Source organism: Leuresthes tenuis, unplaced genomic scaffold, assembly GCF_036924035.1.
Source record: "Leuresthes tenuis unplaced genomic scaffold, fLeuTen1.0.hap1 SCAF_20, whole genome shotgun sequence".
NCBI classification, from domain to species: domain Eukaryota; kingdom Metazoa; phylum Chordata; class Actinopteri; order Atheriniformes; family Atherinopsidae; genus Leuresthes; species Leuresthes tenuis.
Window position 1 is genome coordinate 5,808,237 of NW_027325374.1, and position 11,762 is coordinate 5,819,998.

An 11,762-nucleotide genomic window follows, 5' to 3' on the forward strand; every position below is an offset into this window, starting at 1 on the left:
CTATTAATCTATTTATCTATTTGTTCATGTATTTACCTATTTATTTATTTATTGACCATTTATTTTTTAGATAAGTATCACAATAACAAGCTCATAGAGATGTTCATTCTGTAAGAGAAGATACTTTTTTAAAAATGTTTTTCTTTAAAGCACAATTAAAAGGACTTTCTGAAGCAAACTGAATTCTGTTTATTGTTACATAAAGAAACGACACACAGATCATTATTTTTAAATGTTAGCAAACAATAGGAACCAGTAAGTTTTGTGTAATCTTCATCGTTAATACCTTCTGCGGGTATAAAGCAGATGTTGAATTGTTAAACTGAGAACATAATTAAAAAAAATTGCAGACAGCATAATTTATACAAAAACTAAGTGAAGCACCAAAAAAACACCTGATACGTTAGCTTTCAGGTCTGAATTGAGGAAAAAGTGTCACTAAATAGCATAAAATCAGCACAAACAGAAGTAAATATTGAACCATTATAGGTATAAGCCTGCTTTTGCACGTATATTGAAAACTGTGCATAATTCCTGGACAAAAAGGTACATTACTACATCTAAAGGGGCAAATCAGTGACTCAAACTGTTATTTTTACAATACAACTTATAATAAACAGTGTGTAATCAGTATGTTTTCAGCTGAATGTGGTGTCAGTCTTATTCCCATGGGGCTTCGGTTCCTTCAGCCCGAGCATACGCAGAGAGGTCCTCATACAAACCTCCTTCACATGTCTCAATCGCCAAGCCCTGAGAAATGCACACAATTCAGTTTAATTCTCTGTACATGTAAATGGTTAACTTCCATTGGAGCTGAAAAAAACCCCAATAACATACCGTCTATGTTTGGGGATATAGCTACAGTTTTATTTGCATATGTGATATGACTCAAAGACAAAAAAGTGCAACTGGTAAGTGCCACAACATAATGGTGGATATTTACAGCAAATACACACCACAACATTTGCATAAATGAGCAACTTTTCATTATTTCAACAAAAATGCAAATCTGGGTGACCTGTCATTTCCTTCCACTGGGAACTGAACAGAGGCTGGCAGTCCAAAAACTAAAACTTCCTACAAATATAGACATCTTTTTGGCTCCAATGTTCTAATCAGAAATGAATATTTTTGTCAGAGGAGGGTGGGATCTTTTCTTTATCGTTTCTATGTTTTCGCCTCTTTGTGTGGGTACAAATCAAAACTGCAAGGTCTCATTCTCTGCAGCATTATGAACATCTTATGCAGTTTTGAACTAAAACAATGTACTCAATGTAAAAAAACTGACACTTTTATTTACATTTACCCAAAAGTTTGACTATAAGTTCACCAAACAAGTTCACCGTTTTCACATCTTTCATATTCTGTATTATTCTCTGCATTCAGGCTGTTTCTTCTTTTCCTTGAAATTATTTTTTAGAAGACAATGACAATAAAATCTAATTCTCAACCCACAAACCCTACTTTCCAACGTTATTATGAAATATTATTGCAAAAAAAAGCTAACAAAGCTCCTGTTCATACAACGATAAACCTGACAGCAGCTCTGACAGAAGTTGGAGACACTGTTGTGGTTAGGAGGTCAGTGGTGCAAGGAGATAGTGTGTCCTGTTGTCTTACTGTCTGTCTTGCACTTGTACTTTTTATGTAAAAACACACAGCTGTGATGAGGTGTGACATAACCCCAAAACAGGATCTCTGCAGTTAAAAGAAATGGCCGTGTCTTTGGGGATAAAGCAGAAAAGAATAAACAAACCTCATAGATGTGGTCGGTTTCAGGCTCTTCATATTCGCTGTCCTTCTTTTCCATCTGATTGAAAGGAAGAAAGACAAGTTAAGGCCACATTGATGAACACTTGAAATATTAAGTAACTGTTGGAAAAATCATGATAAGTTTGATATATTCAACAAAAGCATGATTTGAGGTAATTAAAACACTTATTACGGTGGCAAAACCCCTTTAGCGTACAGATAAACAGATGTCAGAGGAAAAGGGCAGAAACTCTTTGAAATGAAATGAAGAAAAGTTCATTAAGTTATGCTCTGGCAAACCTTGTGGGCTAACCGTTGTATCAGGAAATTACTCATAAGGGCCACCGTTTTCATTTCTAGCTTCATTTCTACGATGTGACCTTTGCAATCTGTCTTAATAGGTTTAAAGTCAAGCAAAATAGCAAGTTGGGCTACGCTACTGAACACTGTCGGAGTTAAATGCCAAAGAAATATGAATTGAACTAATAAATTGTTCTTGTGAAGCTGCCTACTCAGTGTAATTATTACATAATTATTAAATTTAATATCTATTTTATAAGCTAAACTGTAAAAACTGCATCGATTTGACTGATTTGAAGAGGCATAATCTGTTGGGTGTATATCTATCTTTTTTTTTGTAAAACAGACACCAGAACATTTACGTGATACAAGATTTTTGTATCTTGAAATGTCAGGTGACCTTGGACCCATCAACACATACTAACATTTTCTGGACCAGTAGCTGTACATTAAAACGTGCTTTTAGAGTAGATTAACTGAGGAGTTTGTGGTTCTTACTGGATGAGTTTGGATGAAAACACCCTCCTTTTTACATTTCTTTGTCTGCTCCACTGGTTGGATCATTTTTAAAGAGAAAACCTGATCTTTGACAGGATCCTTTGTCTGTTCACTACATAAATACAAACTGAGTTCTAATTAGTCAGCTTGTTAACGTTCTTTGTCAGCACATTGATGTCCCACAGCTCCATACCTGGTGTGATGTGTGACTGATTGTACTCATGTTTTCTGCTGAGACGGCCAGAACAGAAATTAGTCTGTGATTGGTTGAACTCATGAATGCACCTGCCATCACGAAAAAAACTTTTTTATGCCTGGATGAAATGTTGCTCATTTAAAGCACATTTCAGAACATCAAAAATTAAGTTAAACACAGAAGCTAAACCAACAGTGAGGCCCAGTGTTTACTGAGCCCATTTGCATCAGAGAAATTGCCAGAGAGAAGCTCCTCGCTCCACATAACCTTCAGCAGGTGTCGGCGAGTGCTACAAACTATTTGGTCTGAAAGTTCCTTTAGTCACAAATGGTTTCACTAAAGCAGGAAAGGAGCTAAGGAAGACAAATAGTCATGCTAGCCCATGGCTCCTGTGAGGAGGGAACTAAAACAGGGGGTACTTGTTCCAACTGTTATAAAGAATGTGAAGTTGATGTCAAGCCATGTTGATTTTTTTGTGTAACTGGGGCATCATTTTTTTGTTTATTTGCCACAATGAAAGGATCGTGTTCGGATTTAGGATGTCTTCTGTATGCAGGGACCCTGCACAACAACTGTGCTTTTCTACACTCACTGCGAGACCAACTTCAACTAAGTACAAATTTCATACATCTTTCTAAATGATCAAAGCTTGTTTTTAAATAAGGTCTGGTTAAACTCTGTGCTTATGTCTCAAACACACAGCTTAATGTTTCTGGAAATGTTGTCATTCGATTGGTTTGATAATCGGGTGAGAATAAGGGGTCAGACATTTAGAATGTTTGAGAACGTGAGCAGATGTGCATTAAGCTCAGTAATTCAGTCTTGTTTATGCATCCGTGTCCTTCATACTCCTTGGTTTGTCTGTATATGGTTTAATTCAATAAGGGGGCTTCTTCTTGGCCCTTTTCCCTTCCATCTCTCCACTTCTACTTCAGATTCGACCATTTTGAACGTTTTAGGAGAACAAAATGTAACATCTGTAGCAGGCACAGGCAACAAGATGGCGCTCCTGACCCAACATGCAGCACAATGTGCTGTTTCTTCATATTCTTTACTGGAGCTATGAAGAAGCTCCTGCACCCAAAAGGGACCCATGAGAGTGATAACTCATTATAGGAACAAATACTGTAGATTCTAATCTTGTCTTGGTCTCAAAATCTGGGATGAATCAAATGCCAACACATGATTTTCTTAAAATGCCTCTGCTTGTTTATAACATAAATGTGTTTAATCAAAAGAAAAGTCCTTTTCAACATCGAGCTTTTGAGAAGAAGTGCTCCAAGTTTACTTAAAGAGACGCTTTTTGTTTAGCGTTATAGGCCTACATTTGGGTCTCTGGCAGTGATTACACAATTTGTTTACACACTGAAAATCAATTCACAACAACTGATATCTGATGTGTCACTTGACACTAATGAAGCAAAAGCATCCAGTCAGTATCCTTTCGAATGAAAAGCTTTGCTGCCTTTCTTTGCTTCACAAAGCTGCAAATTGAGTGGCTTCTGGTTTTAAAACAGCTTGTTTGAATAGATAAAAAAAAAAGCAAAGCTGTTTCCCTTAGCTTTGCGGACCTTTTAAAAAATTAACAGATGACAAAATATTTCACATTAACTGCTTGTAAAATGCTGGAAGACCTATACTTTGGTTGCAACCTGTCAACACATCTTGATGTATTTTGTTTAGTTTTCTTTCTGATCTGTTCCAAAAGAGCTTAATTTACTAAAAAATAGGCATCAGGATAGTCTGGTAGGGGTTTGTTCATACTACGGCTCACCAGTTTTTGTTTGCGCAGCAGTACAGCAGCAATACACGCAGCCAACAGCAGGCCCTGGATGACAATGAGAGCATCCTTCATCTTGGACCTGTATTTTGCCTGGGTGAGATCATGTCGTTCTGCGACGGGGCAAAATGCACAAAATTAAATGACCTGTTGGAAATGATACTTCATCTATTGGTTTAAATACATTCGTTTTCTTCTGCACTTACTGACTGCTTGCACTTCAGTTCCAGGTCCATATGTGCCATTTACTTGACAAAAGTACACTCCACTGTCCTCAATTTGAACATTGGTGAAGAGAAGGAAGCCGTTTTGGACCATTTCAAATTTGTTAAATGAAATCCGTTCATCGTCCTCTATCCTTTCCTTTTCCCCGTCGTACTGTTTGGCCTTGTACCACACAGCAGTGGAATTCAGGTCGTAGCCTGAGACCAGACAGTATATTTTCAGAAAGTAGCTAATTCTCCCACCATAGAACCGGGGCTTCTGTCTGATCTGCAGGGTAACTGAGCAGATAAAATAAATTAAAAGACATTGCTACAACAGAAGCTTTTGGTACAAAGAATATATGCAGACTTTGACTTCATATTGATGATGAAAATTAATCTCTCAGCAGAGATGGTCTCAAAACAGTTAAAGAGATCAAACACCTACAGATCACAGAACTGAGGACAGAGTTAAACAGAATAATGGCGCTATTATAAATGATAAATGAAAATAAAATAAAAATACGGTCACGGTGTGTTAAAACTGTTCTAAGCCAATTATTACCTTACCAATTAATTGATTTGTCAAACCTTTTTTTTCACCAATCAACTGATAATTTAGTCAATAAGATATAAAGAAAAAAATATTGAAAATTAATGGAATGAAATATAGATCCACATCGATTAGATTAGATAGATTTATCAGATTTGCAAATGAATGAACTCAGGAAGGTACTTGGTGATCATTTATAGGGGTACTACCCCCATTCAGACCTGATGCAACATATGCCTTTGATGGCTGATATGAAGTTTGAAGCATATTTGAAAAACTGCATTGACAAACATGAGAGCATAGTCAATAATTTACAATAAAAGCTGAAGGTTTAACCTCCAAAATGGTTTGCATTTCATTTCTAGAACGTAAAGAGACTGAGGAGTAAAAGGTTTAAGTGGACAATTTTAAGTTAAGCAAAAAAGCCTTGTTTTTTCAGATATCCTGTTTATTTATCATCCATCCATCCATGTTCTATACCCGTTTAATTCAAGTCAGGGTCGTGTGGAGCCTGAAGACTATTGCAGCTGTCAGTAGGTGAAAGGCAGGGTGCACCCCGGACAGGTCTGCTTATTTATGTGCAAGTTCATTTCAAAGATATTTGAGTATCTCTGGATTTTATTCGGTATTTTCTTGCATTTTAAATGATCCAGGTAGTAAAACTATCCACATATAAGAGTATGGTGTCATTGATTAGTTTATCATATTGGTTATTTCAACCTAAAGCAGCATAAAGCCACATTAGATCTGTGGTTGGGGAGTTGATGGCACATCTGGACTAGAAATTAACATTCGATATCAATGATTTTCAAGCAATGATTTTTGGAAACATTGTTGATTGTAAACATCATCTTTTCCTTTTTCTAAAGTAGACTGGAACTAAGTAAATGAGCTCATCAAATCAATGTAAATTGGGTGAGCGAATATTAAAAATAAAGAAGACATTAGTTAATCAACATGACAATGGCATGATAGTCTTTGTGTTAGAGAAGAACTTCCTCTTTTCCCCCAGATGGCCAGGAAGTAATGGTACTGTGGAGTCAAAAATAACATGCAAAACACTTGCCTGCAGTGTTGCTGTGGTTAAACAGAAATAACAAAAATTATGATTAAAAGCTTTCACAGAACTTTGGATTCTAATTTCTGTCCAGAAACAAACTTTAGCTATGCTATGCTCAAGCTCTCTGAGTTTTAAAAATGTTAACATGCCTAATCACTGCACTAACTGTCAGCATCATTTTTGTTTTTCAGTCACAAATTAAATTGATCACAATGCAAACGTTAACATTTACCTGACAGACTGATCAATGCAAGCCCGCAGCATCCAGCTAGAATCCAGCGCATGATGACATGCAAGAGAAAAGGGTTTCAAATGCTGACAACACAAGTGTGTCGAAGTCTCTCTGCAGACCCGAAAATGTTGTGAACACGGAGAAGACGCAGCAGTGGGTGTGCAGTTTGTCTGATAACGCTTGCTTTAACTGCAGGCAAATAAGGGGAAGAGGGCCGTGAACCAGATGAACCAAAATAACTGAACAACCCACGCTTTCAACATTATAAACTCAACCAACGTCATTCACACAATCTGTCTTTTAGGTACAAGGGAAACAACGGTGCGATTCTGTGAGGGAATAATTTAACATAAATGTTAACGTCATGTGAAATTATAGACAGTTCAAGGGCTTGGTTTCATTCGACAGTCTTTGTTAGCGAAACTGTTTAATATAAGAGTTTTACTTCATAAATGTTTCAGTTTCAAAGGAGTGCCATTTATGTTTACAATCCCTGTCTATTTGTCAAAGTATCCTTGAGAAAGATACTGAGAACCAAACTGGATCTCACAATCTTTCTTGCTTCTAAATTGCTTGGGATTAAAGTGTCTGCTGAAATAATATGTTCTTTCAGACATTTTAAATTATTGCACCTTCATTTGGATTTCAAGGGAATCTGAAGATGATGTCTTTGCTACCTTTGCCAACTGAAATAAATAAGTCAGCATTTGAGAAATTAGGCTAATTCATTTGATTATTGTCTAACTGTGTGGATTTTTCTGGGAACTAATGGGAACTGCGTTAAGCCTTAATTTGTCACAAGTTGGTGGATGTGTTCATGTAGCTAAGGCATTTGTTCAGTAGGATTATGCCTCTGGGGACCAAGAATTTCTGAGAAATATCCATTGAGTAGCCTCCAAACAACAAAGTAACTCACTGACATTTCCATCTCCAAAGCCATTCTTCATCCATGACTTATAACAATGTGGAGGAGAAACTTCACAGCATGGATTCTTCACACAGGTTGAAAATGAAAAACCTGTGAAGAGACTCTAGAGATTAGACTTTTAGCATTCTTCCTGCAACAACAAATGGCTTAGCAACATGACCACACCCTCCATCTTTTGACAAATTCAAGCATAACAGCCCAATGAAAACATGCTGTAGATACAAAACTTAATATTGCCACAATGAGGACACAGAAGTTGGGAGATGGTCAAGTTTTTTATTCCCTGTTTTATATAAGGCAGTGATGCCAAACTATCTTCTTTTGTATGTTTTAATCTAATCAACCACAGCTGACAGCAAAGTTGAGAAGTGAGAAGTCCCTGGACAACATTGGGTTAGATGGGGCTAAAATGTAAGTCTCTGACACACCACAACATAACGCCTATAAGGTCCTCCTACTGCCTTGTAAGCATTTTTAACACTCTTTTAGGTGTGCAATGTTAATTTCAGGGAAACATCAAGATTCCTACTGAAGTTATTAGCTCAAAATTCTATTTTATCGTATTGATTTAGTCATCAGGGCAAACTAATGACGATATGATGAGCTATCATAGGTCACATATTCCTTTAATCGAATGCTTCCCTTTAAGGAAGAGTACAAGTCAAACTAATGATAGTCTCATCAGGCTTATCTGTAATCTCCCTTTTGAGCAAACGAACAAATGAAAGCTTTTTGACACACTAACATACACATGACAGTGAGCATGGGAAACTTTTTTTATACATCAACATGTGCTTCGGTACAACTCAAAACAGCTTCAGATATGGCTGAGGACTCTTACTGTTGTTATGCAACATTTGCAGGCAGTTGAGAGTGAAGGTATCGAGTCAGTCAAGCTGATCACATTTCCCTAAGTTTCAAAGCTGATATGCTCTGCAGCACCAGCTAAGTGTTTGTATGCTTTAAAGGTCTTTACTTCGGTTTTTACAATGTTTGAATGAGAGATAAGCAGCTGTCTTCACCAAACAGATGTATTGTAAGTGCCTAAAAAAATAATCAGAGGTGGCCATAGCATTGGGCGTGAATTAATTTCTCTTGAAACCTTTTCCCTTTTCACACTCTCAGTTGGAAGCGGTTACTTGTGGAGCTTAACTGAAAACATAATATCAATCAGGAAATATTTTGTTAATACAAAGAAAATAGATGCATATTGAAAAAAGATGATTCTGGCTTCTCAAACATGAGTGTTTGCTGCTACTCTTTGTCTTACAATAAAGGTGCAGGAAGTTACCAAAGACTCAAGGGTATTTCAGCAGACATCACTGGTTTCTGAAGAGGTTTGTATGGAGTGCAGATTAACCCTTTCCTGTAAATACTCTGGTTGCCAGCATGAATTTGGTTTTCTGTTCTCTGGACATAAGCATCTGGTGGAAAATCAGCAAAAACTCAAAGCAACAGCTGCTTTTGTAAAATTACTCTGCAGCTGGACACACATCTCTTCCAGTAACCCAGTTAGTGCTTAAGGCATAATGTGCAGTAAAGCAACCTGCTACATTACATGAAAACACTCTAATACTGAAAATGGTCTTAATGGTCTATAATCGATAGTTTGAATTAAACCGATTAAAAAGTTACACAAAGATACTTTAAGGGTCTAATTCCAGGTTTGAAAACAGAACTTGGGGTCTGATGTCAACAGTGTGGCTTTTTAACCTTTAAACCACTAGGGGGCATCAGTCTTCTGTGGTTATTGACAACATGAGCACACAGCCAACATTAACCTAAAGAAATGTTTTATTCTACAATATAGTTACATGTTTTACAATAACAAAAAGATATAAACATACAATACAGAAGGAAAACATACAAACAAATATATATATATACAACCAATAGTGATTGTGGGTGTACCTGTAAAACCCCCCGTGTAGCTTTTCCTTCAGTAGAAATGTAAACAAAAGGAAGGCACTGTCCTGTAAATATGAGTGTGCCATCAGACGAGGCTGTAGGTAGGTGCTGCGGCATGGTCTAAATCTCACATAAGAGCGCTGCAGATCACATTACAGACTTCTGACAGGACTGTGGCAGCAGCAGGATATAGCACAGAGACCCCTTAAGGAGAAAACATTAATGATTTCTGTTTTTTCATCCAAGGCTGATGTTAAAGCGGAGCTGAACACATAAAACAAAAAAAAGAGTTGTACAGTGGCGTACTGTAAAAAAAAAGCTGTAAAAGTGCTTATATTATTCATGTTTATACAGCACTGTGCGGAAGGTTTTAGGCATCTCAGATGATTAGATTCATTTTCATTGTCCTATTCATACCCTGATCTTAGAGAATACAACAAAGTTTACAACTGGGGGCATCGTATAATCACAAATGCTTGCAAGTCATCCAAGACATATTTAAGAAAACAGATCACATCTTGAAACGCACATATTCTACTGCTTTTTTCCTCTTTGGAAAAAAAGCTAAATCGTTTCAGAAGTTAAATCAAGGCTTTGCCATTTTGTTCGAGACCGTGGCAACTAATTACCACTGTAGAATTGCAAAGATTTGACATTAAATTGGTAAAAATCCCTCCCATGGGCGAGGCTGAAAACCTTATTTTGGGTGATATAAGATGGACTGAGGTGAAGTAAAAACCTGGTCTAAGTTATCTTTGGAAATTGTAGACAGTGCGTCTGAGTATCACGCATGACACGGGTAACTTACACATCCGTTTATCACTGCTAAATGATACGTGTTGCCATCCAGACGTCTTTTTCAGGGACAGCCTGAATTATTTCAGCAAAAATAATGCCAGAACATATTCTGTATTACAACAGCAAGGCTCTGAGGGCAAAACTGGCCTGCCTGCAGTCCAGACCTCACACAGATGAAAAACCTTTTCTTTGTGAGTCATAAAACAGAAAATATTACAAACGAGGCTCCGAACTGTTGAGCAGGTGAAATTCTGTTTGAAGCGAGAAATCTTTTCATTTTCAAAACTACAGAAAATGTTCTCCTTAGTTCCCAAATACTTGAAGTTTTGTTAAAAGAAGGTGATAGTTCAGCAGCCTGTCCTAATGTTTTGGACAGTTTCAGCATTTCACTTGTTATTGTCATTATATTGTTACTGCATCCTGTTTTTATCTACATTTTTGTCTTTTGGGTCAGGGTGTAAAAAAAAAAAAAAAAACGCTGACTCAGCCTGAATCACATAAGAACTGAGGCAAAGGGTGCTTGCACCAAATATGGATTTGGTTTGATAGTGAATAGAAATGATTCACAACATGTTTCGCCAAACATCATCCCTTTACTCAGAATGCCTAAAACTTCTATGCAGTAGCACACAGTATATTCAAAGTAAGACATCTGAAATGCAGTTAAGACTTACACAAGCAACCTTTGTACATGAGGACAGCCTTGAGAGAAGATCCCCCACATATGAAGATTCACAAACTATCGTGATACTTATGTTGTTGTTTGAATCAGTTTGGAGGGTTAGGGTTTCAACCTGGATGCTGCAATGTAAATTTTATAAAATGAAAAAAAAAATGTTGCTTTCCTACTTCTTTTGACATCTAAAGCAACTAAAAACGTAAGAAAACAACATTAAAAAAAACAGCCAAAACATGTGTAAGACATGCAGATAATTAAAAAAAAAAAATAGTCATATGAGACAGCTCTAATTTTGACCTGGACGGGATATAAATAGTGCAATATAAACTGGGCCTCTCTGAAAGACCCAGACAGGGACAGATGTTAAGACTGTTAACTAATTACAGATAGAACAGAGATCAGAGTTGCACTGGTAGTCTGGCAAAATTCAGAACCAGATACTACACACTAATTTACATATGTACAAAACAAATAGGTTCTGCTAACGTCTGACGCATTTGCGCGATAACGTCATGTGCACCCTTTGTATTTTGGCTCAGAATGTTTCCAACATGGCGTCGAGGCTGAAGTGCTCCAAAGTTTGGTTAAATTTCACCAAAAAGGACAATACTAGGGCCAGTTGCAACACGTGCAGAGCTTTGATCACATCACAGGGGGGGGGGAAATACCTCCAACATGCTGAAACATTTGACCACACAGCATGCGATTACTTTGCACGAATGTAAAGTCTTTGGGTCTCAAAAGTCCCAGGTAATGTAAAACTTCCAGGTCCTGTTAGCGACATACTGTATGAATAATTTCCATCTGATGTTAATATTTAGTTGACGAGGATTACAAGAGTGAGGCAGAGTTAGATATATAGAGATATATTTTGT

The 11,762-nt window shown here is 37.1% G+C and overlaps 1 protein-coding gene across 1 annotated transcript; it reads right to left on the reverse strand.

The window, feature by feature from the left end:
- Positions 1–193: 193 nt before the first annotated feature.
- cd79b (CD79b molecule, immunoglobulin-associated beta) lies at positions 194–6,729 on the reverse strand. The gene is made up of 5 exons (XM_072373215.1): positions 6,575–6,729; positions 4,733–5,029; positions 4,521–4,639; positions 1,757–1,810; positions 194–750 (listed from the first exon to the last, which is right to left on the reverse strand). The coding sequence occupies exons 1-5, from the start codon at positions 6,624–6,626 to the stop codon at positions 661–663; spliced, it is 612 nt and encodes a 203-aa protein (XP_072229316.1). The 5' UTR covers positions 6,627–6,729; the 3' UTR covers positions 194–660.
- Between the last annotated feature and the right edge of the window lie 5,033 nt (positions 6,730–11,762).